At 37.1% G+C, this 25,703-nt stretch overlaps 1 protein-coding gene and 1 non-coding gene across 2 annotated transcripts in view; one reads left to right on the forward strand and one right to left on the reverse strand.

The window, feature by feature from the left end:
- LOC101518985 (disintegrin and metalloproteinase domain-containing protein 32-like) overlaps window positions 1-25,703 on the forward strand; it is a 64,516-nt gene that overhangs the window by 8,466 nt on the left and 30,347 nt on the right. Inside the window, exons 3-7 of the mRNA XM_058670467.1 lie at window positions 9,458-9,513; window positions 14,136-14,211; window positions 15,215-15,291; window positions 15,925-16,069; window positions 25,234-25,296. Of these exons, the coding sequence (XP_058526450.1) occupies window positions 9,458-9,513; window positions 14,136-14,211; window positions 15,215-15,291; window positions 15,925-16,069; window positions 25,234-25,296 (417 nt within the window). The remainder of the gene's footprint in view (window positions 1-9,457; window positions 9,514-14,135; window positions 14,212-15,214; window positions 15,292-15,924; window positions 16,070-25,233; window positions 25,297-25,703) is intronic.
- LOC118760096 (U6 spliceosomal RNA) lies at window positions 5,437-5,543 on the reverse strand. The gene has a single exon (XR_004996572.1). It is a non-coding gene; the product is annotated as a U6 spliceosomal RNA (small nuclear RNA).

Genomic DNA, 25,703 nt, shown 5'->3' on the forward strand with positions numbered 1-25,703 from the left:
ACTTGTAGAGTGCTCCATGTCCAGTCTTTCTTCAGTATCTTTACCTCTGTGCTGAATTTCATTTCCATGTCATGTACTGATTACTTAATTCCATTTAACTCTTTTTTTCTGTACATTTCAGTTAACCTCATTTAAAATTTTTCCTTTTTTTGTAGTTTTCTGTCCATTTTCAATTTCTCACAGTCCTATGCTAATGTATTATTGTGTTCCTTTTTCAGGAATCATATTGTGTTCCTTGTTCATGTTTCTTGTATTTGTGCACTGAGTCCTGCATGTCGGGGGGGGGGGTTATCTTATTCCTACCACTTCTAGGGGACTTTGTATTGATGGCTTCATTCTCTGGAGTCCTGAAAGTTTAGCACCTGACTCTTAAACTTGAGCCCCAGGTGGATGTGCTGCGTGAGATGGATATTTTCAATTTTTTTTTTGAGTGGGACAAGAATTCAAAGTAAGAACAATAGGGGGCAGGCCTGAGCATCACGTGTGCACATTTCCAATCACACCTTGATAAAAAAATTAGCTGGCTGATGTATGTAAATTTATTTCAGGGTTGTCGATTTTAACTGAACCATGTAACAATTTTTATGACAACATTGTGCTGTTTTAGATATATAGTTTTGTGATAAGTTTGAAGCTAAATATCGTGATGCCTCCTTTTTCATTTTATTTTTTGAATTTTCTGTTTTAAGATACAATTCCGTAGGCTCTGGAATTTCCCTTAACCCCTCACCAAATTCCCTTCCCCCCACTGATTTAAACTATTTTGTTACAATAGTGTAGTCCTAAATAAGCAGTTGTAAGTCCATCATGCTGCTATTTAAGTGTATCCTGACATTGCAGGTACGGACACTGGCAGAGAGTTCAGCATCCTATTGTCAAGATATATCCAACAGTTTCATTGGGAGTCCATCTTTGATTTGGATGTAGAGGTGCATACTGCATTATATCTTCACAACTGGATATGACAATCTCTATTACACAGTTACTATACATATCCTTAAATGAGAAGCCATGAAACAAAATCAAAAACAGGAAGAAAAAACAGGAAATTAACAACAGCCTGAAGTTAAATAACATGCTACTGGATGACCAATGTGTAAATGAAGAAATAAAAAAGAAAATTAAAGCACCTTCTTGGAGAAGAATGATGCTACTGCATGATCTATGAGCCAGTGAAGAATTTAATAATAGAAATGATTTTAAATAAAGGAAAATAATAACAAAAAATCAAAATCCAGCAGTTGCAACAAAAACAGTATTGAAAGGGTTTTTGATCTTCTATTTTGCATGAAGGTTGCCTTACATCAAAGAGTTCATATGGTATTTGTCTTTTTGGGATTGACTTATTTCACTCAGCATAATGATTTCTAGTTGGGACCTTTGGGTTACAAGTGATAGAATTTCACTGTTTTTAATGGCTGAGTAGTATTCTACAGCATAGATATATGTACCATGGTTTATCCACTCCTCTGTGCTGTTTACATGTCTTTGATATTGTAGATTGTGCCATTGTAAATATATGATTACAGATTCCTTTCTCACATGCGGTTTTCCTTTACAATGGATATATTCCTAGCAGTGGGAGAGTTGGTCCATATGGCAGGTTTATTTTCAGTTCTCTTAGCACTCTGCCTCCTGACTACCATAGTGGTTATACTAAACTCCCACCAGCAATGAAGGAAGGTACCTTTGTCTCCACAGCCATGCCAGCAGGTATTGTTAGTAGAGTTCTGGATGTAGGTCAATTTCACTGGTGTGACTTGGAACATTAATGCGGTTTTCATTTGCATCTCCCTGACAGCTAGAGAGCCTGAGCATTTTTCGTATGTCTATTATTCATTTGAATTTGAATAGTGGAGAGGAATGTTAAATAGCTTGGAATTAGTCTATCGAAATATGTGGAATACCTCTGTGATGAAAACTATAAAACATTTAAAAAAGAAATAAAATACATTAAAAATGGAGAAACACAAGAGACCATGAATAGCCAAAGCTATTTGGAAGAATAAAAATCAAGCTGGAGGAATCACAATTCTAGACCTTAAGCCACGCTACAGAGCAGTGGTCGTCAAAACAGTCTGGTACTGGTACAGAAACAGAGACATGGAAGATCAATGGAACAGAAGAGAAACCCCAGAAGGAAGCCCGCACACATGTATAGCCAACTCATGTTTGATAAGAAAACTGAAAACAATTTATGGAAAAAAGCCTTCTCTCTTCAACAAATGTTGTTGGGACAATTGGATAGCAGTCTGCAGAGGTAAGAAGCAAGACCTCCACCTGTCACAGTATACAAAAATCACCTCTAAGTGGATCGGAGACCTAAATCTGCACTCAGAACCTATTAAAGTATAAGAGGGAAACACAGAAAGCACTCTCCAAGATATAGGAATTGGTTAAGACTTCTTAGAAAAGACACCAAAAAGCACAAAGACAAACAAAATGGGAATACAGCAAACTAAGAAGCTTCTGTACAGCAAAGGAAATGATCAACAAAGTGAAGAAGCAACCAGTGAAATGGGAGAAAAGTCTTTGCACACTACACAACTGATAGGGGTCCAATATTCAGGATTTACAAAGAGCTTCAGAAACTTGTGACAGCAAAAGAAACAACCCTGTGGAAGAAAATGGGCAAAGGAAAAGAACAGATATTTTTCTTTTCTTTTTTTTGAAAGATTTATTATTATTATTGGAAAGCTGGATATACAGAGAGGAGGAGAGACAGAGAGGAAGACCTTCCGTCCGATGATTCACTCCCCAAGTGAGCCGCAACGTCCTGTCCGGTGCGCGCCGATCCGATGCCGGGTACCAGGAACCTCTTCCGGGTCTCCCACGCGGGTGCAGGGTCCCAATGCATTGGGCTGTCCTCGACTGCTTTCCCAGGCCACAAGCAGGGAGCTGGATGGGAAGTGGAGCTGCCGGGATTAGAACCGGCACCCATATGGGATCCTGGGGCGTTCAAGGCGAGGACTTTAGCCGCTAGGCCACGCCGCAGGGCCCAAGAACAGATATTTTTCAAAAGATGCCTCCTCCTTGATTTTCTTTCAGGAATTGCTTGAGATAGTCTGTGCCTTTGATTGGGTTTTCTCATTCTGTAATGGCTGACATCAGTATTTTGATATGGGGACATTTTAATGTTACCAATTATTCCAATCAAACAGTGTTTCTCTTGTTTTGATAACTTCTTCCACCAGTGTTTTATAATTACAATGTGGAGTTCTTTCACTTCTTTGGTTATATTTGTTATTAAATATTTAAAATATTTTGTGGCTCTCAGTGCAATTTTGTCTCTCAGTGCAAAGTTGTCTTTCACTGAGATCATTGTTGGTCTATAAAACTGCTGCTGTCTTTTTTGGATGCTGATTTTGTATCCTCTGAAATAACTGAATTCGTTTATTTGCTTCAGAATGTTCTTGGTGGAGTGTTTCTTTTTCACGTGAGGATCACATTTTCTTCAATGATGGCTGTTTTGGTGTCCAGTTTTGATGTTCTTTATTTTGTTGTCTTTAAGTGCTTTTTCTAATTTGTCTAAAATTATATGAATTTTAGCCTTTGAAATGCATGTCCTAATTTTGTTTCCGATCTCAGGGGAGATTATTATTCATTATGATTATTATTCATTATGATTATTCATTATGATATTGGCTACAGTTTTGCCATTTTATAGCCTTTATACTACTGACATGCTTTCCTAATGCACCTGAGTTTTTGAGAGTTTTTAATTATGAAAAGATGCTAAATACCAAATTCTTTGTCTAGACGATCATTTTTGTCCCTTGTTCTGTTTATGCAATTTATGATGTTGAGTGACTTGTGCAAATTACACCACCTTGTAACATTGTAAGAAATCCAACTTGATTGTGGTATGTAATACTTTCAGATTTTGTTTGGCAACCTTTTGTTTAGAATTTTTGCTTCTGGGTTCATCAAGGATTTGGGGCTGTGGATTTTTTTTTTTTTTTTGGTTTTGGTATCTACAGGACTGATGCTCAATTAGTGTTTGCCTCATAAAATGAATTTGATAGAGATCCATCCTTTGTATTACTTTGATTACCTTGGAAAATATTGAAGTTTGTGTTACATTTCCTGTGATGTGCAGACACTTGCATTTAGAAACTTTTATTTCTGAAATAACTTTAATGTCAAGGTTTTTCCTGTACTCTGCTACCTTTTTCACATATTCTATTTAATCACATGATTTATGAACACTTACATTTCTGATTTTTGGTGTTAACTGTTAGCCTCAGTAATTGCTTTTACTTTTTGCAAATTGTCATATTAGGAGAGAAATTTCATGTGACCTGTGGTCATATCTTTCTGATTTTTTTCAATTATAATCTCTCTTTTTCATGTTTAAGTTATATGGATTTTTTCCCCCTCAACTTCTGGTGAGATTTGCTATTTTTTATAGATGGATCTAATATCTGTTTAGTTCCTCCCTTATTATAGACGAAAGTATTATTAGCATGGCCTCTTTGGGCACTCAAATGACTCACTGTTATTCTTTTTTATTTTTTTATTAAGAAATTTTTTTATTACATTTCATTTTATGACACCGTTTCATAGGCTCTGGGGTTCCCCCAACCCCTGCCCGTGCCCTCCCTTATTGGATTACTCCATCTTATTGCAGTACTACAGTTCAAATCCAGTCAAGATTCTTTCATTGCAAGCATGTACCATGCATAGAGTCCAACATCTTATTGTCCAGATCAATTCGACAGTTTCGGGTCCGGCGGCGTGGCCTAGCGGCTAAAGTCCTTGCCTTGAAAGCCCCGGGATCCCATATGGGCGCCGGTTCTAGTCCCGGCAGCTCCACTTCCCATCCAGCTCCCTGCTTGTGGCCTGGGAAAGCAGTTGAGGATGGCCCAAAGCTTTGGGACACTGCACCCGCGTGGGAGACCCGGAAGAGGTTCCTGGTTCCCGGCATCGGATCGGCGCGCATCGGCCCTTTGCGGCTCACTTGGGGAGTGAATCATCGGACGGAAGATCTTCCTCTTTGTCTCTCCTCCTCTGTGTATATCTGGCTGTAATAACATGAATAAATCTTTAAAAAAAAAATTCGACAGTTTCCTGGGGAGACCATTTCTGGTCTGAAAGCAGAACAGGCAGAATATCGTCCTGACCAATTAAAAGCCACATCACAACATCAACAACAGTTTACAACATAGTGGAGTTAATTGACATGGTATTGAGTGACCAATATGTTAGAAAATGCAAGTTCTTAACCACGTCCTGTGAATACTTCATTGACATTTCAATTTTAGTTTATACACAACCGGCTGCTATACCCCTTAAAATGGCTATAGGGTACTATTCAGCTGTCTCGTGTCTATTTTCATTTTATTATTTAGCAGTTTTTAGTGTTGAAGCATATTTTTTACTGAACTTGGCAGATTTTAGGATAGTCCAAACTGGCTTATAACTCTAACAAGGCATAAAAATATGGAGCGCTTCACGAATCTGCGTGTCATCCTTGAGCAGGGGCCATGTTAATCTTCTCTGTATTGTTCCAATTTTAGTATATGTGCTGCCGAAGTGAGCACTGTTATTCCTGTTTAAAAAAGATATTTTGTTTTATTTGAAAGGCACATTTACAGAGAGAAGGAGATACAGAGAGAAAGATCTTCCATCTGCTGGTCACTCCTCAAGTGGCCACTGAGCAGCTCTGAAACGAGGTGCCAGGAGCCTTTTCTACGTCTCCTATGTGGGTATAGAGTCTTAAGGCTTTGCGCTGTCCTTGACTGCTTTCCCAGATCATAAGCCACTGAGCCACTGCTTTGGCTCCGATTATTATTTTAATGCAAGATAGTTTCAGTCCTTCTGAAAGGCAGATTTGTGGTGCATTTATAATTCTCTAGACTGGTTAAGTCATCTTGCATCTAATGTTAGTGGGTTCCTGCTTAGTGAGTCTTTTAAAAATAAATTTTCCTGAAAACTTGGTCGTGTGGGGCATCTCATCATCTTCTAGGAAACTGTGATAGTGAGGTGTTCCATTTATGGTGGGTTTAATCTTATTGAGTAAATAACATTTTCTTTGTTTTAATACGCTTAAGGATCTAAGAATTTCCCTTTATTGTGAAATGGATTCCATTTCACAATATTTTGTTGAGAATTTTGTGTTTTGTGAGTTCTATTTATGTAAAAAATATTTATTTAATTTGTAAAGCAGATTTTAAAGAGGGAAGGGAGATAGAGAAGGTCTTCCATCTGCAGGTTCACTGCCCAAATGGTCACAATGGCCAGAGCTAATCCATACTGGGAACTAGGAGTTCCTTTCTGGTCTCTCATGTAGGGTACAGCATCTCAAGGGCTTGGGCCATCCTCAACAGCTTTCCTAGGTCATAAGCAGAGAGTTGGATCAGAACTGGAGCATCCAGGACACCACCTGTTGCTCATACGGGATGCTGATACCACAGGGTGAGGACTAGCTCAAAGCTACAGCAACCCCTCTATAACTGACTCTGTTTTACATTTCTCCCCTACTTTCTCCTGCTCGATAGTCTTTGGCTTAAGAAGACACACTGTTGAAAATGCCCAGCATTAATATCAAAAAAGTGTTTTAGCCTCTGTATCTGATGTTAGAGATTATTGGATGGTTTAAAATTCACATTGCCCTAATGCTGTCTTGCAGTTAGGTGTTTCCATTATAATGGGGGTTTATTCACTACTGCGAACAAGCATGACACAAAAAGGGTTGGAGGGGGCAGATGTGCAATGGAGAAAGTAAGAAGAGAGACAAAAATGAGATAAAGACTATGAAATACAGGCTATGAGATAAAGACTATCAAAGCGGGTGGCCAGAGAGATGTCCCCTCTCCTGTAGAAAGAGGTCAGCCTAGAAAGATTGCTGCCTGAATCTTTCATTGACCTGCCTGGGAGAGTCAAATTACAATTGGTTTCATATTGAGGTTAACCAGCCAGTGCTTGAAGATCAAGAAGCAACAACCTGACCCAAGTGTAGAAGTCAGTATGTGACAGTCTCAAGGGTATCCTAAGGCAGACAGTGCAGCGGCCCTTGGACCACTGCCTGACTGACGACCCTCGTCTTTGCTGTTGGATGCAGACCGCTGCCTGCAGAGTTTGGCACCAGCAATCTGTGAACTCAAGGTTTCAAATGCAATCTGTCTTGCTCTTTTTTCTAAGTGACACTGTTGTTGTTATTATTATTGTTTTTTATAAACCACCTGTTGCATTTGCTTGTTTAATTGCTTATTTACGCAATGTACCATTTTTACAGAACATTTACACAATATATTTACACAATCTACCGTCTTTACACAATATACATAATATACCATTGGTGGATATTATGATCCAGAGGAGCCCTTGTATTGGTTTCATTCTGTTTCCCATGACGTGGTAGTGCAGTGACTGCGGCAGATGGCATATGAGTACATATTTCCCAAGAAGATTGCCTTGTGGTATTGCACTGATTTCATGCAAAAGTTCATGGAGCCAACGACTGACAGTTGTTCGGGTTTGCAGTCCTAGGATTTATGCCTTGAGGGGGTGTATTTTGGTAAAATTCCTTTTTCAGAAAACCTTCTGGGATCAGGAGGAGTCTAGTCCTTACTTAAAATCACATCCAGTCTTAACTTTTACCACTTAGTGATTTGGTTCTGGTACTTGTATCACAGGTTTCTCATGAGACTATGTCTTTATAAAGTTTTTTGCAAAAACTTTGATGTTACGGTGATCTTTTGCAACAAGATTGTTGATAACAGGAAGTGGGGTTGTTCCAGGTACGGACTTTAACAATGAGATTCTGGAGCTGATTCATGTGCTATCTTGTTGGGAGTGAAGACTTTAGTACTGGTGATGGGAAAATGACTGGTAATCCCTGACACATGGTAGCAGTGTTTTCCTTCGGGCTTAGGACTGGGATGTGTAATAGATAGCATACAGGAATTGCCTATTGCTATAGCTCAAGTTTTAAACATATATAAAGCAAATGATGATTATGGGAACTATAGGTTTTATGGCGTGTTTGGTGTTATTTATATATTTAGGAGTGATGAACATTGTCTCATGTATTTTAATCATGAACTTATAATGAAGTGTGACTGTCAGAGGACTCGAGTTATGGTTTAAATGTCCTTCCCAAAACACAGGTTAAAATTACTTCTTTAAAAATAATACCATATGTTAGTTTGAACAATAAGAAGGGAGGAAGGAAGGGAGAGACAGGGGCGTGGAGAGAGAAAGCATGTTTATTCAGCTCCCCTCTTCACTGTTGCCAGATACACATGATGGCCAGTAGAAGTAGGAACTTAATCCAGTCCCCCCTCATGGATGACAAGAACTCAGTCACTTTAGCCATTCTGCTACTTCACAGGTTTTGCAATAGCAGAAGCTGGAGTAGGAAGTGGGGCCGGGAATCATGCCAGGTACTGCAGTGTGGGATGTGGGTTTTAAAATCGTTACATCAAATATCTGCTCCTTCATGTTGAACTTTTAAAAATGACAGTTGGGGCCAGTGTTGTAGTGTAGCAGGTAAAGCCACCAGGTCTGACATCAGCATCCCATATCCAGCTACGTTACTTTGGATCCATTTCCATGCTGATATGTCTGGGAAAAGCAGTGTAAGAAAGCCCCAATGTCTCGGCCCCTGCACCTATGAGGGAGATACAGGAGGAGCTCCTGGATCAGCTCTTGCCAATGAGACCATCTTTCTTGGTCTCACTCTCTGTCCCTGTCTCTATCCATCTCTTAGTAACTCTTCCATTTAAATAAATAAATCTAAAAAAAGGGATGACCTTTCTCAGATTTGGTCAAGTCATGGATTCATGACGCTTATGAATAGATGCCATTGTCACAATCGTGTATTCTTGTGAGAACGTATGATTATAAAGAAGAGCTCAGTCCTTTCTCTCTTCTATTCTCTGGCATGTGTTCCCTTGCTCTGCTACACTCTGTTGAGAATGAGATATTGCCACATGAAGGTGGTTGCTTGGTGCTGGCCCTCCAACTTTGGATTTTCCCACTTCTGTAACTATGAGAAAAATACTTCTTCCTTATTTTGCTAGATTAATGCCAAGAATTAGGTTGTCACCACCCTACAGCACCATTCATATTTGGATTTTAAAGACACTGTTTAGGGAATATCCTGCAAGTGTGAGAAGTACAGTAGTGTAATTGACAATATACATTTTATTGAGAAAGAAGTAGCCCAAGACCAAAGTATACATGGACTCATGCAATGTGGGTGAGAGTTTTCACTGTTTTATGAGGTCCTGGAAAGAACATTTTTCTATCAGATTAAGGAAATGGCATGTGAATTCACCAATGTTATTTGGCCCAATTTATGGAGGCCTTGTGTTTCATGATTATACACAAGAGAGATTAGTATAAAACTATTGATTGTATTGTTTGTATATTGATTGTATTGTTTGTATATTGATTGTATTGTTTGTATATTGAATTTGTTTTTCATCAGTTCTGTTTTTTCTTGGAACAGATATCGTATGTTCTTCCAATAGATGAGATCCTGTATACTATTCACCTTAAGCAAAGGTAATTTTCCAGGCTTTTAGTTCCAAACTGATTTTTATGATGTTATTTGCTTTTAATGAGTTGAGTATGAAAAACCAGTAAATGTAGTTGCTATTAAAATTTTAATTGTCTTAGATGACTAGTTGCTCCCCTGTAATTAAAATTTTGGAACTAATGCCTCAAGTATTATTGTGTGCCTAATGGCTAGGAATAAACACAAGCATCTCTTGTCCAACATAGAATGTTATCAAATTGACAAGACCAGCGGGATTTCTATAATGGGGCATAGTTTCATAGGACGTTATCATTTAGGATTTTATCAGAGAGGTTGTATCATTATGAGGATGTGTAGTGACACCTTAAATACATCCATTAGATTTTGCAGGATCATGTGGCTGGAGAATGGGGTGTGGAAAACGGTACTAACTATATGCTGTATTGCAAAGAATTGAGAAAAAAGAAAAAACCTAATTAAACCTCTGTGAGATTTAATTTCTTGATAGAAACTTAGCTTAGAAAAGCTTCTTGGAAGGATTTCTGACATTTAACAGGAGAGTTTGAAGTAAATTTTGGTAGTGGAACTAGACTTCATGCTATTATGGCTAGGAAAATTGTAAGAAACTGAAGGGGGCAAGTAAAAAATAGTTTTAGGAAAACTAGGCAGAGAAAGAAGAAACAGGAGGGTGGTATGAATACATTTGTGTTTTAAATTGACCTATATGGCTAGGGACATATTTTTAAGGAAAAAACCCCTGCTGTTGTTGAGAAGTTTCTCGGATAAAGAAGGGAAGTATGAACAAGTGACTCACGGGGTTGGATGTCAAATCAGTCTTACAAATATGGCTTTAACTTTCACTTTTAGACAAAAGTGAAACACAACATGGTAGGTGACAAACCTGAAAGCTTTGGGAAGTTGAAGAAGGAAAGTCAAAGGATTTTGCTTTGCATTTGATCTCCGCATTAGGATTATTAATCGTGTTAAGGAATAAAATGAAGGTTGGGATATTGATAAGGCATGTGAGTACTGTTTTGATAAATTGCATCCATGGTTAGTATGATAACCTCTATGAAACTATTACGCGTTAGTTACAAAAAAGTACTGAAAAGCAGCTAGGATTTGGTGTGGAAGTGGATTCCCCCTCCTCCTTAGAACCTGCTAAGGCAGTAGAAAAAAGAGTTTGCTATCTGGTTGGATATAGTGCTGTAGGAATTCAGTGGAATAGCCGGTTGGGAGATACCTCATTCCGAGGAAATGCAGTCTCACTGTTGAAGAAAACTGCACATGAAGTTCCAGGGGACATGACAGGAGTAATGTTCATTTGGCAGTTGCTTTAATTATTTTTAAATGTTGCATTTGTTTGTTTAACAACCGCAAAGAGGTGAGAGACAGAAACATTTAATTTAGAACATGGAGCAGAGGTATCTATTTGAAAATCCTTTATTTATAAAAGTTCTGAATGGATCTGAAATGTAAGATAAGTGCCTCAACCCAACAAAGACTGGAGATGATGTGTGGCTAATATTGTAGTTAATAGTGAAGAGTTGAAATCATTCCTACCCTGGACCGGGAATATGGTAGGTAGGTTTACTTTCAGCAATTGTATTTGACATAATACTGCAAGTCTGACACAGAAAAATTGAGCAAGAAAAGAAAGGCACACAGTGAGAAAAGAAGATGGAAATTGTTCCTCTTTGCATATGATGCGATGTTTTATGGAGAAAGTCCTAGATACCTAACTAAATATATGTCAGAACTGGTAAATTAGTAAAGATGTAGGGTACAAAGTCATCTTACAAAAATAAGCAATATGTCTTTACTCAAAAGAATAATTTCAAAATAAGTCAAGAAAATAATTGGATCTGTAAGATATACATATATAAATAAAATATGTGGTAATAAAATTTAAAAATTTAGTTATCTGAGGCAGAGGAACAATTTGGGAGAGCGAGAGGAAGGGAGATCCTGTCATCTGATGACTCATTCCTGAAATGGCAACAATGACTGGACATGACCGGGTCAGTGCCGGGATCCAAGAACCAAGCCACAAGGTGGAATGCCCACATGGGGAAAGGGGTTCAGTTACTTGATCAAGTTATTAATGTCTGTAGTAATGGGGAGTCAAATTTGTGCATTGGAGCATGAAATCAAACCAGAATATTCCAGTATTGAGTGCAGCATTCTGATTTACTAGGCTGAGCAAGCACCCAGTTAGGGACAAATGTAAGCAATGGTTGAAAAACTATGAAAGGTATTAAACATTGATGAAGGGAACTGAAGAAGGTACAAATAAATTGTTCCTATCACTTGTCTATATTCATGTGGAATAGTGGCCTTTCAAGGTTTTACTCATTGAATTTTATGGCTAGTGCTACTTAAAGTCAGTGATTTTAAGTAAACACAGGGAGGATGGTGAGTAGCGTGGGAGCATCAGTAGGCTTCTAAATCTACTGTGACATACGTGAGATTTCTTCACGTTACATAAACCATTTCCTAACAATGTAAAATATATTAGAATAAATGATAAACAAGAGGGAAAATACAAACAATCCATTGGTACTTATTAAAGGCATTTTAGCCTTCAAAGCATGAAACTAAAACACAGGAAGGAATGGGAAAGAGAGGAAGTATGTTTATCTTCTTAGAATCGTATCTGTATTGTCATGGATCAGAAAAATTAATATTGTTAAAATGCTCCTTCTAGTCAAATGATCTACAGGTTTGATGCAGTCTGTATCAGAATCCCAGTTACGTTTTTTTCATAGAGAAAAAACAATCTTGAAATTCATGCTTACCTACCAATGGCCCTGAATAGCTCAAGCCATCTAGAGTCAAAAGGAACAAAGCTTGGAGGCATCATAAATTCGAAGTATACTAGAACAGCCACCTTCCCCTTATCTCTTTCCTAGTTGAGCCGTAGAAGTGAAGAAAATAAATCCATAGAGGTAGGAGGTAGATAACAGGGTCTGAAATTGAATGCTATGAGGGCCAGCATTGTGGTACACTGAGATACCTACCATCTGTTTCACTGGAATAAAATATGAACTCTAAATCAAGTTGTCATGGCATCCCTTCTAATCCAGCCTTTTGCAAAAATGCCTGGCAAAAGCAGTGCAATATGGCCTAAGTATCTTTGACTTACCACCCACACAGGAGATGCCAATACTCAGAACCTGAACCACATGCTACTGAATGAGCAATGGGTTATAGAAGAAATCAGAAGAAATAAAATATCAACACAATCTATCAAAATAGGTGGGACACAGCCAAGGCGGTGCTAATAGGAAAGATCATTGCAGTGCCTGTATCAAGAAGCTAGAAAGGCACCAGACAAGCGAGCTAAGTATTCATCTGAAGGAGCTAAATAAACCAAGAGTAAAATTATCCAAAGCTTAGCAGAAAAAAGAAATAATCAAAATAATGGAGGAAATAAACCAAATAGAGACTAAAAGAACAAAACACAGGATCAGTGAATCAAGGAGCTGATTCTTTGAGAAAATCATTAAAATAGATAAACCACTAGCCAAACTAATAAATAAAGAGGGAAAAGACACAAATCAATAAAACAGACAAAAATTATGTAACTATAGATCTCTCAGACTATGTAAAATACTGAGGAAGCATTATAAGTAAATATATGCCAAAATGAAGAAAACAACATCAAACTATGAAGCTTCTGAAAAGCAAAGGAACCGATCAGCAAAGCAAAGAGGCAACCAAAAGAATGGGAAAAAATCTGTGCAAACTTCACAACAGACATGGGATGAATGCTCAGTTTCTATGAATGACTTCAGAAACTCAACAAAAGAAAAAAATAACCATGTGAAGAAATGGATGAAGGGAATGAGCAGGTATTTTTATGAAGAAAAAATTCAGTGGCTAATCAACATATAAAGAAATGCTCAGACTCCCTAGTGATTGGGGAAATAAAAATAAAAACCATATTGAGGTTCTACCTAAGTCCAGTGAGAGTGATATACATTTGGAAATTTACCAACAATACCTGTTGGCAAGGATGCTGTGACACATCTACTCCAAGGGATTCTTCTCAGCCATTGAAAAGAACGAAATTCTACCCTTTGAAAAATATGCCACCAACTTGAAGCCACCATACTTAGTGAAATAAACCAGTTCCAAAAGGACCAATACTATATGATTTCTGATAAAAGGCAACTTCATGCTAAATACAAATAAGTAAGCATGTATATACACGTACTCTAACAGATGAACTGTTAAATGAAGGCCGGCATCACAGCCAGAGAAGATATGTTGCAGTATGCATCTCTACTCTTGTTTAAAAGGAGGAATCTTTGTGTAACTGTTAAATATACCTTGACAATTTGATAGATTTTCTACCTTTACCTATAGCTACAATGCCATGATACACTTAAATAAAAGGATATTCAACTGCTGTTATCAAAGGACATGCAATTGTAATAATATGTAAGAAAACCATGTAACGGTAAAATAGGGAAGGAGAAAGAAGAGAGGGTGTGGGACTCCCTACGGCTACAAATTGTATTGTGGGAAATAGTAATAACAAAAAACTATTAATAATAGAGAACTGCTTAAACAAAAGCTGCCAGATTAGTGACTCCTGCTTTGTATGTTTGAGAAATAATAACATAAATTCTCTCATATTCAGATATTTTGTAGCGGATACTTTCATGGTGTATTTGCATAACCAAGGATATGTCAGTTCTCAGTACTCCGACATTCAGGTAATATGATTACTTGGGTTTTGTAGACTTTTTCAAAACTGTTTTCACAATGGGCTCAGCATCAAAGGCTGAGCTGTGTTTAAGTCACAAGTCAGAAACTGCCTCTGGGTCTCCCATGTACATGGCAGGGGTCTAAACTTCCAGGATGCACCAGTGGGAAGTGGGATCGGAAGGACAGCAGCTGGACTAAGCAGGTGTTTCACATGTTGCAGTAAACTGCTTCAGATTTGTATCACAATGACCACTCTTGATGCAACATTTTTAGCTCTGTGTATTATTAACTTAATGGTACTGCGAATAGAAACCAACCTATACAGGACTTCATTCCTTTAAAATTGCTGGATCCTTCTTTATGGCCCAGAATATGGTATCATTTTGCAAATGTGTGTTTAGAAACTGAATTCCATGGTTCTTAGGTGGCCTAACCATACAATCCAAACTTTGAATTGGAATGCTTGATTTATTTATTGCAGTACAGATTTTGCTTAAAATATTTTACTGTTTATCTTTGCTTATGTGTATCTTACATAGAAATATATTAATATATTTAATAGACTTCTATTTTAGCATTATGTGCTATAATTTTATCCCTATAATTACACATCATAAAATTATATATAATAGTAGCATGATATACTGTATATAATGTATATTTAATATGTATTACTAATGGTTTACAGCATTTTAAAGAAATTAAGATCCACAATCTTTGTCTTATAGCAGATGAGTTAAATTTAATTATAGTAAAACAATTTTATGTAAAATATGATGTAGCAGTTTGGGAGAAGGACACAAAATAGTAATCCCAATAAGCTATACATAATAGTTATTGTAGTAAAAATAGACAATATATGAGTATTTTTTTCCTCAGCGCCACTTCACTCATATCGTTGTAAACTGGACAGCCTGTGAAAAATATTCAGAATGTTCAATAAAGTATAGAAATAGTAAGTTGTTTGAAAGGTTTTTTAGTTCATAAGTAACCATATTCTTTCTTTCCTAGCCTCGGTGCTACTATCAAGGATATATTGAAGAGCATCCAAATTCTGTTGTCACACTCAACTTGTGCCATGGACTCAGGTTATATTTTTTGTCTTGGAATATAGAACACCATTGTTACGATATTTGACTACTCAAATCTATTGTTTATATTACATGTGAATCTGGAGGGAGGGATTTTAAAAAAAATATGTTTTAATTTATTAAAAAGTCAGATCTACAGAGAGGAGGCAAAGGTCTTCCAACTTCTGGATTACTCTCCCCCTGGCTGTAATGGTCAGAGCTGAGCTGACCTGAAGCCTGGAGCTTCTTCTAGGTCTCCCACCTGGATGCAGGGCCATGCACTACTGCTTTCCCAGGCCACAAGCAGGGAGCTGGATGGGAAGTGGAGCAGCAGGGATTAGAACCAGCACCCATACGGGATCCTGGCAGTTGCAAAGCAAGAATTTTATTCACTATACTATGGCATCTGCCTGTGGAGGAGGAGTCTTACATGGAGCCTATTCAATGCTATCCTCCTCTACTCCACATGTGGCTACTTTGTTACTTCCCACTTTCCCCCCTGTTGATTAGGGAAATCATTTGCATCTTTGGGATCATCTCTAAGAGTTTGGCTCACCATACTGGACTAAAAGTATTCTGTATCTTTGTTGTCAAAGCTTTGCAATACAGACTTGGTTAAAAGGACCTAAAACTTTCTGTTTAATTTTACAGAGGATTACTGCAATTTGAAAATGTTTCTTATGGTATTGAGCCTTTGGAATCTACTGGTCCAGTTCAGCATCTTCTTTATAAATTAGGGAATGAAAACAAGGACTTAGGAAGTTTCAACTATGACACTATAAGCATAGAAAAACAGGTAATGGACAAGAATCTTTATACAGATGACAAAGTGAGTTATTGGTTATACTTACTTATAAAAGTAATTTTTAGGATATTTTAGACCTGTAGAAAATATCCCTTTCTTATTAGTAACCTAATTTTTCTTTCCCCAACTGTTTACTTGAGAGTGGACCACAATCTTTCTCTGAGCAGCGATCTTTCACCTACTGCTTACGACCAGGATTTATTTTGGCTGTAATTTGGCTAGCATTATCACTTTCTAAATATTACCTAATAATTTTAGAAACCAACATAACCTTAGTTCTTGCTATTGTCTCTATAATGCTGGAAGTTATTCAATAGAGCTAATATTTGCAGAGATTAATTCACAAAGAGTCAGTATTAACTAAACAGTAAATATAACTGAAGTATAATAAGCAAGTTTGCCAGTTATGTCTATGTAAATTGTTCAGAACGCTCACTGTGAACCTGCATGTGATAAACTCATAAAAGCTATTATGCAAAGAAATTTCATGCCAAGTAATAGTGGTATAAATTTACTTAGATTATACAAGAGTATGTGGTCATGTTAGTTATTTTTTATGCATATTTGGCCAATCTTGCATCAGTTAGGAAAGAAACAAAACCTCAGAATTTATCTGGACATTATAAAAAAGACTTTATTTCTCAACAGCATTTAGTTCTAGTTGGGGGCCATGTGATGACTTTAAGTCTTGTTGTTCATACCAATTTCCTTATTTAGTGTCTGGAATTTAGTGTATAGCATGGTCCACATGTGTGAAGATGATGCCATAAATAACAAGCTAAAATCAATTTTGCACTTGAAAATTAGCAGACTCAAGCCACTCCTCCTCTTCATAAATTCCAGTCCCGAATGAGTACGGAACAACTAAATTATCCAGCACTAGCAAATGTATGTGTATACTTTAAATTATGCTAAAAACTGAAAGTGTTGTCTTTCTTGTGACTTTATGAATCTAATTTCCAAAAGTTTGGGTGACCTCTCTTAGTGAGAAGTAGGGCTGTCCTGCCCAGATGCCCTGGATTTCTTCCCACTGTATTTGTATCATCGTGGTTTTGGATGAGAGCAGCTTGCTGGCTTCTGCTTTGGCTTCTAACGTCTTGTAGTTGTGACCTTTCTTTTTTTTTTTTTCAGCAAGCTGTTCTTCAGCTATAAAAACTTCTTTGCCCTTTTTGGGTCCTGCTTATTTCACTAAGCATAATGGTTTCAGCTGGGACCATTTTTTCTTCAAATAACAAGATTGTGTTCCTTTTAATGGCTGAGTAATATTCCACAGTGTATATGTATAATTTAGGAAAAATAATAAGGGATTTGGAACCCTTGAACTTCTAAATCCGTGCTGTCAAATTAAAAATATGAAGAATAAAAAAAATCCTTCTTTGTTCAGATGGTAGCAGAGTCATTGAGCTCTGTCTTTCCCTAGAGTGATTTTAAACCAGTGCATCATGGGTGTTGGAAGAAGGGAGCTCAGTTTGCTTGTCACCACGAATCAGAAATACTTCAAGGCATAAATTACGCTGCAGCGTCTCTTCATGGGACTTTTCCTGAGAGCACCATCTTGTATGGCATCTCTCGTTCCTAATTTTTTTTTCAATTGCTTAACTAGCTTTTCCAAGAAGAATTTCCTTAATAAACATTTTTTTTTTTTGCAGAGGAATTCTATCTCATATCTTTCTTTGCTGAGAAATACAGTTCTTTTCAATAATTTACACATATTTTAGTAAAATTATTTTATTTACAAGCTGATGTCCATCAAAAAATGAGTTTGTACTGAGCAAGTGACAGGATCGGAAAAGTAAGAGGGAAGAAAGGATACTGAGGGCCATCACTGTTTGGACAGGTGTTGGAGTAAAGAAGATGGAACAGTGAGGGAAAAGTAGAAAGCCCTCTTATAATTCCTTGGTTACGGATTATCATTGTAGCTTGAGGTGGCAACCGTTCCAACAATTGAAGTAGTCTGGATGAATGCAGCCTGAACGGCAGCAAGTTCTGTGGAATGAAGTTACATGTCCTCAGAAGCTCATATGCCTCTTAAAGTTACGCTTCCACCCCTGTGGATTATAGCAGGCTACACCACTTGATTGATTATAGACACAGCTGACATCGAATAAAGCAAAGGCGCTGACCCAGAGGCTACCTCTCTGAACTCACCTGGAACCAAATACACTTCATTTTATTTAAACCGTAAACTCGTTACCAATGAAACGCCACAAAAATGAAAGGAATATTATGCCATATGTATATAGGGAGCACAAGAGACTTGAAAAAACAAGACAGCCTACCATCTTATAAAAATACAATAGTTCTCCATAATTGGATCCTCAGATGAAGGAAAGCTATGAAATGCCAGAAATAGAATAAAAAAAATTGTTGCAAATAACTTTGCGTAATGTGAAAAAATACACATTGGCACATCAAATAAGAAACCAGTGAATGACATGAATGAAAACATGAGCAAAGGGATAAAAACCATTATAAAGAACCAAAAAGAGTTTATGGGATGAAGTTATCAGTCTGTTAAAATAAAAGGAATACCTTGAGAATTTTAACAGCAAAATAGAGTGTTAGAAGGATTTCTGACTTCAAGAACAATACTTCTGAAGAGACATAATCATAATGCTATGTAAATAAAATAAGTTATAATCCCAAAACAAGCCAGTTTCTTTTTAAAAAGAAAAATGTTTATATAAAGCTGTAACTAGGGAGGTATAAAGATGGCTGATCGGGGAAGGAAGGAATAGCTCAAGAACGCAAAGAGAGCCATGAGACAAAGTCAGGTGGAATGCAGAGCTGGAAAAAGAATCATCAGACCAGTTGACTGAAGCTCCCTGGAGACCACTGGAGAGAAGCCAAGCTGTGCAAAGAACAGCTGCTGAAAATGCACCAAGTTGCAGCCAGCAGCCCAGGAGAAAGGTGACCCCAGGAGCGCTACAGAAGGGCACCCCAGTCCAAGAACAAAGGGCTGGGGAATTTGGAGCCCAGCACAAAGGGAAACTCTCAGGGGCAGCCTCCCAGTCCCCCACCTAAAAAAAAAAAAAAAAAAAAAACCCAAAACAAATCACTGTGAAGTAAAAAGTCATAGAACAAAACTCTGACGAGGGGAAGCAAGTCTGAGTAAAAGCATCTGAGCTTGCTAATGTTCCTTTTTACCACTGTTATTGCTACTACCCGCAAGTAATGAGGATCTAGTCCTCATTGTACTCTCATTAGGGCCTTGGGACACACGATGACATTTATTCCTACACAAAGATACTGGACACCCTTTTTCATCACCCTAGCACTCCACTGATGGCTTTGTTATATGTTAGTTAGCTTCATGTGGATAAAGGTTCAATACCCTTTTTTTTCTGCTTCTCCTCCTCTTGATGGACTGTACTCAAGGGGATACGGAAATTTTCATAGGTGGAAACAAAGAGAAATAACTCCTCATGCATCCACCACAAGGATGGACTCAAACAAAATGACTGACAATCTCCTACATGAGGGAGACACCTCATGGGCAGCATGATGGACTTGTGAAAATTCACAAAAGACACCCATTGTAAAACTGGAGGAGAGATCAGAGGGGAGGGGAGGGAACTTGGGGAAGGGGAAAGGAAGCCTTAGCACCAACTAAACGTATAAAATAACAACAATAAAACGTACAGACCCAACCCAATGGATTGCACCCCGGATCACGCAGACACACCACTGGGGAGCCATCCATTGGAAGGTGAGCTGTTGGAGGGACGAAGAGACAAAGAGCAACAGTATGTAATGATAAAGGGATCATCCAGCAAGAAGAAATTACAGCAATAAATGTATACACACAGAATGCACACCTAGCTACATAAAACCATAGATGGGGCTAAGTAGAGATATAGATCCCGATAAAATAATGGTGGGGGACCTTAGCACTCCATTAACATCAACAGAGAGATCAATCAGACAGAAATTTAGCAAGGAAGCAACAGATCTCACACAGACAATGGAACAGATGGACTTAACTTGTATTTATAGAACCTTTCATTCCACAGACACCGACTGTCCGTTGCTTCCTGGAGCCTTCTTCAGGACTGATTATATCATAGGTCACGAAACACACCTCAACAATTAAGAAAAAATTGAAATCGTCCCATGCATCGTTTCAGATCACCACAGAGTGAAACCAGTAAATCAAAATACGCCAGAAAATGTATAAGATCTTGGAAGCTGAACAAAATGCTGCTGAATGAACAATGGATTAGAGAGGAAACCAAAGAGGAAAAAAAATTCCTTGAAACCAATAAAGATTCAAACAGAACATACTATAAATTATGTGACTCAGCCAAAGCAGTGTTAAGAGGCAAATTTCCTGCAATTAGTGCCTATATTAGGGAACAAGACACCAGTAAATGAGCTAAGACTACACCTGAAGGAGCTTTAGAAAAACAATAGCAAAATAATCCCATGATCAATAGAAAAAAAAAGAAATATTCAAAATAAGAGAGAAAATAAACCAACTGGAGGCCAAAAGAATATACAAAATCAATAAAACAGAGTTCGTTCTTCAAGAAAATAAGCAGAATAGACACACCACTGGCACAATTGACCAAAAAAAAAGCAGGAGGAGACAAGAATTATATCAAGATGAAAAAGGAACATAACAACAGATACCACAACCATACAGAGAATAATCAGAAATTACTACAAGCAACTCTATACGCCAACACAACAGAAGACTTCCAAGAAATGGGTAGATTTCTGGACACATATCGCCTACCAAAACTAAGACATGAGGCAAGAGAAAATCTAAATAAACCTGTAATCAAGACAGAGATCAAATCAGGAATTAACTTCCTCCCAACAAAGAAAAGCCCGGGGCCAGACAGCTTCACTGATGAATTCTACAAAGTATTCCAAGTGGAACTGACTCCAATTCTTCATAAACTATTCAAAACAATAGAAAGGAAGGCAATCCTTCCAAATTCTTTCTTTGAGGCTAACATCACCTTAATACCACAACCAGACAGAGACATAACAGAGAAAGAAAACTATAGATTGATAAAACTGATAAACATGGACACGAAAATCTTCAGCAAAATACTAGCCAACAGAATTGAACAGCACATCAGGCAGATCATTCACCCAGACCAGGAGGGATCTATCCCTGGCGTTCAGGGATGGTTTGGCAGATGCAAATCTACAAATGTGATACATCACATCAAGAATCTGAAGAACAAAAATTATATGATTGTGTCAACAGATGCAGAGAAAGCATTTTATAAAATCCAACACCACTTCATGCTAAAAACTCTAACAAGATAGGCATAAAAGGAGCATTGTACAACATAGAGCAATTTATAAAAAACGTCATGCCAGCATCATACTGAATGGGGTAAGATTGGAAGCTTTCCCACTAATATCTGGCACTAGACAAGGATGCCCATTGTTGCCACTTCTATTTAACATAGTACTGAAAATCCTCACAAGAGTTGTCAGGCAAGAAAAAAAAATTAAAACTTCAGATTGGAAAAAAATGAAGTCAAACTATCTCTGTTTGCAGATGACATGTTTCTATAGATAAGCGAGCCAAAGGACTCAATAAAAAGACTGCTAGAACTTACAAGACAGTTTGATAAGGTGGCAGAGTACAAAATAAATACAAATCAACGGTCCTAATGTATACAAACAACTCCAGGGCTGAAAACAAACTAATCATTGTGGCCCCTTTAAAATAACAGAGAAGAAACTTAAACACCTTGGAATAAACTTTGAGGAAAATGACAAAACATTTAAAAAAGAAATAGAAGACCTTAAAAAAATGGAGGAACATACCATGTTCCTGGGTGGGCAGAACAGCATCATCAAAAGTACTACCAAAAGTAATATACAGATTGAACATGATTCCAATCAAAATCCCAAGAGCATTCTTCATAAAGCTGGAAAAACTGATGCAATAAATTGCATCTGGAAACACAAGAGACCAAAAATATCCAAAACTGTATTGAAGATAAGAATCTAGCTGAAGGGATCCCAATTCCAGACCTTAGGACATGTTTTAGGGCAGTAGTAATCTAAACAGCCAGTACTGTTACAGAGACAGGAAGATCAATAGGGCAGAATAGAAACATCAGAAGAGAGTCCACACATGGACAGCCAGGTGTACATTTTTGACAAGAGAACAGAAAACAACCCAAGAAAAAAAGATAGTCTCATTAACAATGCTGTTGGGACAACTGAATAGCAGCTGGCAAAAGTAAGAAGCAAGGCCCTTACATTTCAACATACAGAAAGATCAAATCTAAATAAATAAAGGATCTAAACCAACACCCAGAAGCCATCAAACTATTAGAAGAAAACATAGGAAATACTCTACAAGACACAGGCATAGGCAAACACTTTCTAGAAAAATTATCAAAAGCACAAGCAGTCAAGACCTTAGCATATGGTCTCCAATTGAAACCATTTGGTTGCAAACAGTAGAAAGTAATAATGCTTTTATAGTTAAAGTATGTGCAATTAAGCCCTCATTAAGAATTTTCTCTATATTGTAAGAATGAAAGTACAGAAAATGATCTATGTTTGTTTCATCATTTAGAATAAGAATGAAGATACTGATTAATGTAAGATTCCTGACTTTTCCAAGATTGGTTTCTGTAAATTGATGAGTATATTTAATCTCTGAAGAAATAAAGCAATAGTTGTAATTTCCAAATTAGTAGAGAAAATTGTAAGAAAATGCCATTCTGAAATAATCCAAGGAAAGAGTAATAAAGATCAAATTTGGCAGCTGGTAATTCCCAATTTTGAGACTATTGAGATTGGATGAAAGTGATTTAAGTGCTAAAGTGGCAAAAATTGTGCTTCTAAACAAAGTAATACAAATTTAAGCTTTTGTGAAGAGACATGTAAAACAAAAATTTAACATGAATGATGACAAAAGATGCAAACACTAGCTTAAAAATATAACTATTCATTGTGTGAATAGTGAGTTGCAGTTGGTGAAATACATGCATGAAGGTCATTTACCAATATAAGTTTGGTAAAAAGATAATGAGTAGCTTTAAACTATTATATAAAATGATATCCGCAAGAAGAAATAGTTGCCCGAGGCCGAATGGTAAATACCACCTTAAAACCACTCTTATCAAAAACAAACAAACAAACAACACCAAAAACCACTCTTACCTTTGAATAATTGAGAAAGGGAGCAGGCAATCTGTGAGGAACTGGAACATTTGTATAATCTTAATCCATAGATGTATACCTTTATACATCTAACAATTACATAATTTACAATGCATTGGAGCTATAGCAGCTGTCCTCAGCCTTGAGAAGGAAGGGGAACGTGAAAGGGGAAGGTAGTGGGAACCTTGATACTTCAGCCAGTACCCCTTTTTATTCTTAATTTAAGCTAAAATGTAATCATTGTCTTATTAGATTATGTAAAACTCTGATGCTTTTTATTTTTAATTTTTATTTTAGTAGTTTTAATTTTAATGCCTCAATAATATGTCAGTAATACGTGTATCCTGTATTCCAGCATATGCATTAGGAGGAAGCTGGAGTTGAGATGGGACTTGAACGGGGGCAACGTAACTGCTGTGTCAAATGACTTCCCCTGTCCCCTTTTTTGTTTGTCATTGTACATGCAGTTACATAACGCACAGGGTGGTAGGGCTGATGGTGTCCCAGTGTTCTCTTGGCCTCTGCATATTTTTAAAATTGTGTTTCATAAACAGCCAGTTAAGAGGAATACTCCAGTGATCTATAACTCAGAAGGCTGACTGTAGTTGACGACAATTTAGGTATTTAAAAAAAACCCAGGAGTTGAGAGGCTCAAAACACAAAGCAATGATAAATTCCTAAGGAGCTAGAAATCCTAATATTCTGCGTTTTATCATTGCATGTTGTACACATCTCTACGGTTATCACCCTATACCTCATAATGATACATAGTTATCTGCTAATTAAAAATATTTTTGGAGATCGAATAATTAGTTTGAAATTTCCTGAATTTTCGTCTACCTCCTCAAGTCTGTTAAATGTCCCTAGCAGTTTTTAATTTTCATCACTAAAATTTTAAGCAGTACAGTTTTTTTTTAATTTTCAAACTTTATTGATGTTATCTTTTTGGTAAAGCTTCATTCTTCTGGTTTCCTTGAGTTTCTTGTTCATGTTTTGTAAGTTCTTTGAGCATATTTAAAACAGTTATTTTACAGACTTTGTTTATAAAGACAAATGTCATATCTCATGAGCATTGGTTCTTATTTTTCTGGGAAAACAAGCCATACTTGTTTCTTTGAGGTTCTCCCATTGTTATTATTTCTGAGAAACTGGCATTTTGAATATTTTGATGCTGGTAGTCCTGGATGATGAAAACTGCCTTTCTCATGCAAATTCCAGAGTGACCCTCCTTGAAGTTTCTTGTGGGTTGTCCTTGCTGTAGCCCCTCTGTGAGTTTTGTAAGTGGTTATTTTTCTGAAGACTGTTTCTGCTTTGTGGTCATTTAGTGATGTGACACAGAGTTTTTAAAATGTGGGTTCCAAAGATAAAACTCTTAGTTTTCATAGATTGAATTTGAATAAAGCTGTACATTTGTTATTTTTGGAGATGGATTATTTACACATTTCTTATCTTGGGCCTTGGCCAAATGTATACAAGCAGAGGTTCGGAAAGCAGGGGTGGTGGTATGGAAGGTGACTCAGACTGCAAGTAGATGCAAGACTGTTCCTGTTGCATATATTGGGTCAATTTACAAAGTCCAGCCCAGGCTAAGGGCAAAGGGAAACAGACTCAGCTCTGCCTGAGATGCACTGCAAGGTGTGTTGCAAAGGACACAGATTTAGAAGGAGGGTAAAAAGGAGTCTTTTAGAAAACTTCTAATACCTTAGCAATATGTGAAGTACTTTAATCAATTGCTGAACGTAGATGAAATAGGTGGTTGTAGACGCTAGGTGTTTTGTGGTGTGTTCACAGATTATAAGCTACAGATACACTGAGTGACATCATACACAGTATTCTGATTGCTGGAGCCCATTGCTATAAACCTTAAAGCACTTACATTGGTACTAAACATTCATAAAAAAAGCAAATAATAATCTTGTATAGGCTATGGTAACAACTTTGATGAAGAGTTCAGAGTTCGCTAATTATGAAAGATTTCAAGTTTTGCATGGCGCTTCTGTTTTTTCTAGCCACGTGTTCCAGATGTATTTCCTCTTTTTCTAGAAATGTACATTGTGGTGGATAAAGCTTTGGTATGTGTTTTGCTTCTTCTTTGATTTTAATTATTTGGCACAAATGTATAATTCTTTATAGTAAGAGCATGTAGATATTTCTGACTTTTTTATTTTTTATCACTGGGAGAATAGTGCTAACTGCACAGCCAGTTGGTCAAAATTACACTAGTGCTATAAAAATGATGTATTTTAAATCTGCATAACAATTCTACACAAGAAAGTAATTTCTTTCTGACCCTTCCTTCACATTTCTAAAACATCTTACTATCCAACCAGTACTACTTTTAAATTGTACTATGTGGTTAAAATGAAGTTTTTAAGCATTGACGTCACATTATGGGGATGTCAATGAAGAGCAAGCGATTTTGTGTTGTAGGGAATATTTCTGTGTATGAAATACACACCAGATGTTGATTTTGGGTTGT

The sequence above is a fragment of the Ochotona princeps genome, chromosome 11 (genome assembly GCF_030435755.1).
Source record: "Ochotona princeps isolate mOchPri1 chromosome 11, mOchPri1.hap1, whole genome shotgun sequence".
In the NCBI taxonomy this organism is placed as follows: domain Eukaryota; kingdom Metazoa; phylum Chordata; class Mammalia; order Lagomorpha; family Ochotonidae; genus Ochotona; species Ochotona princeps.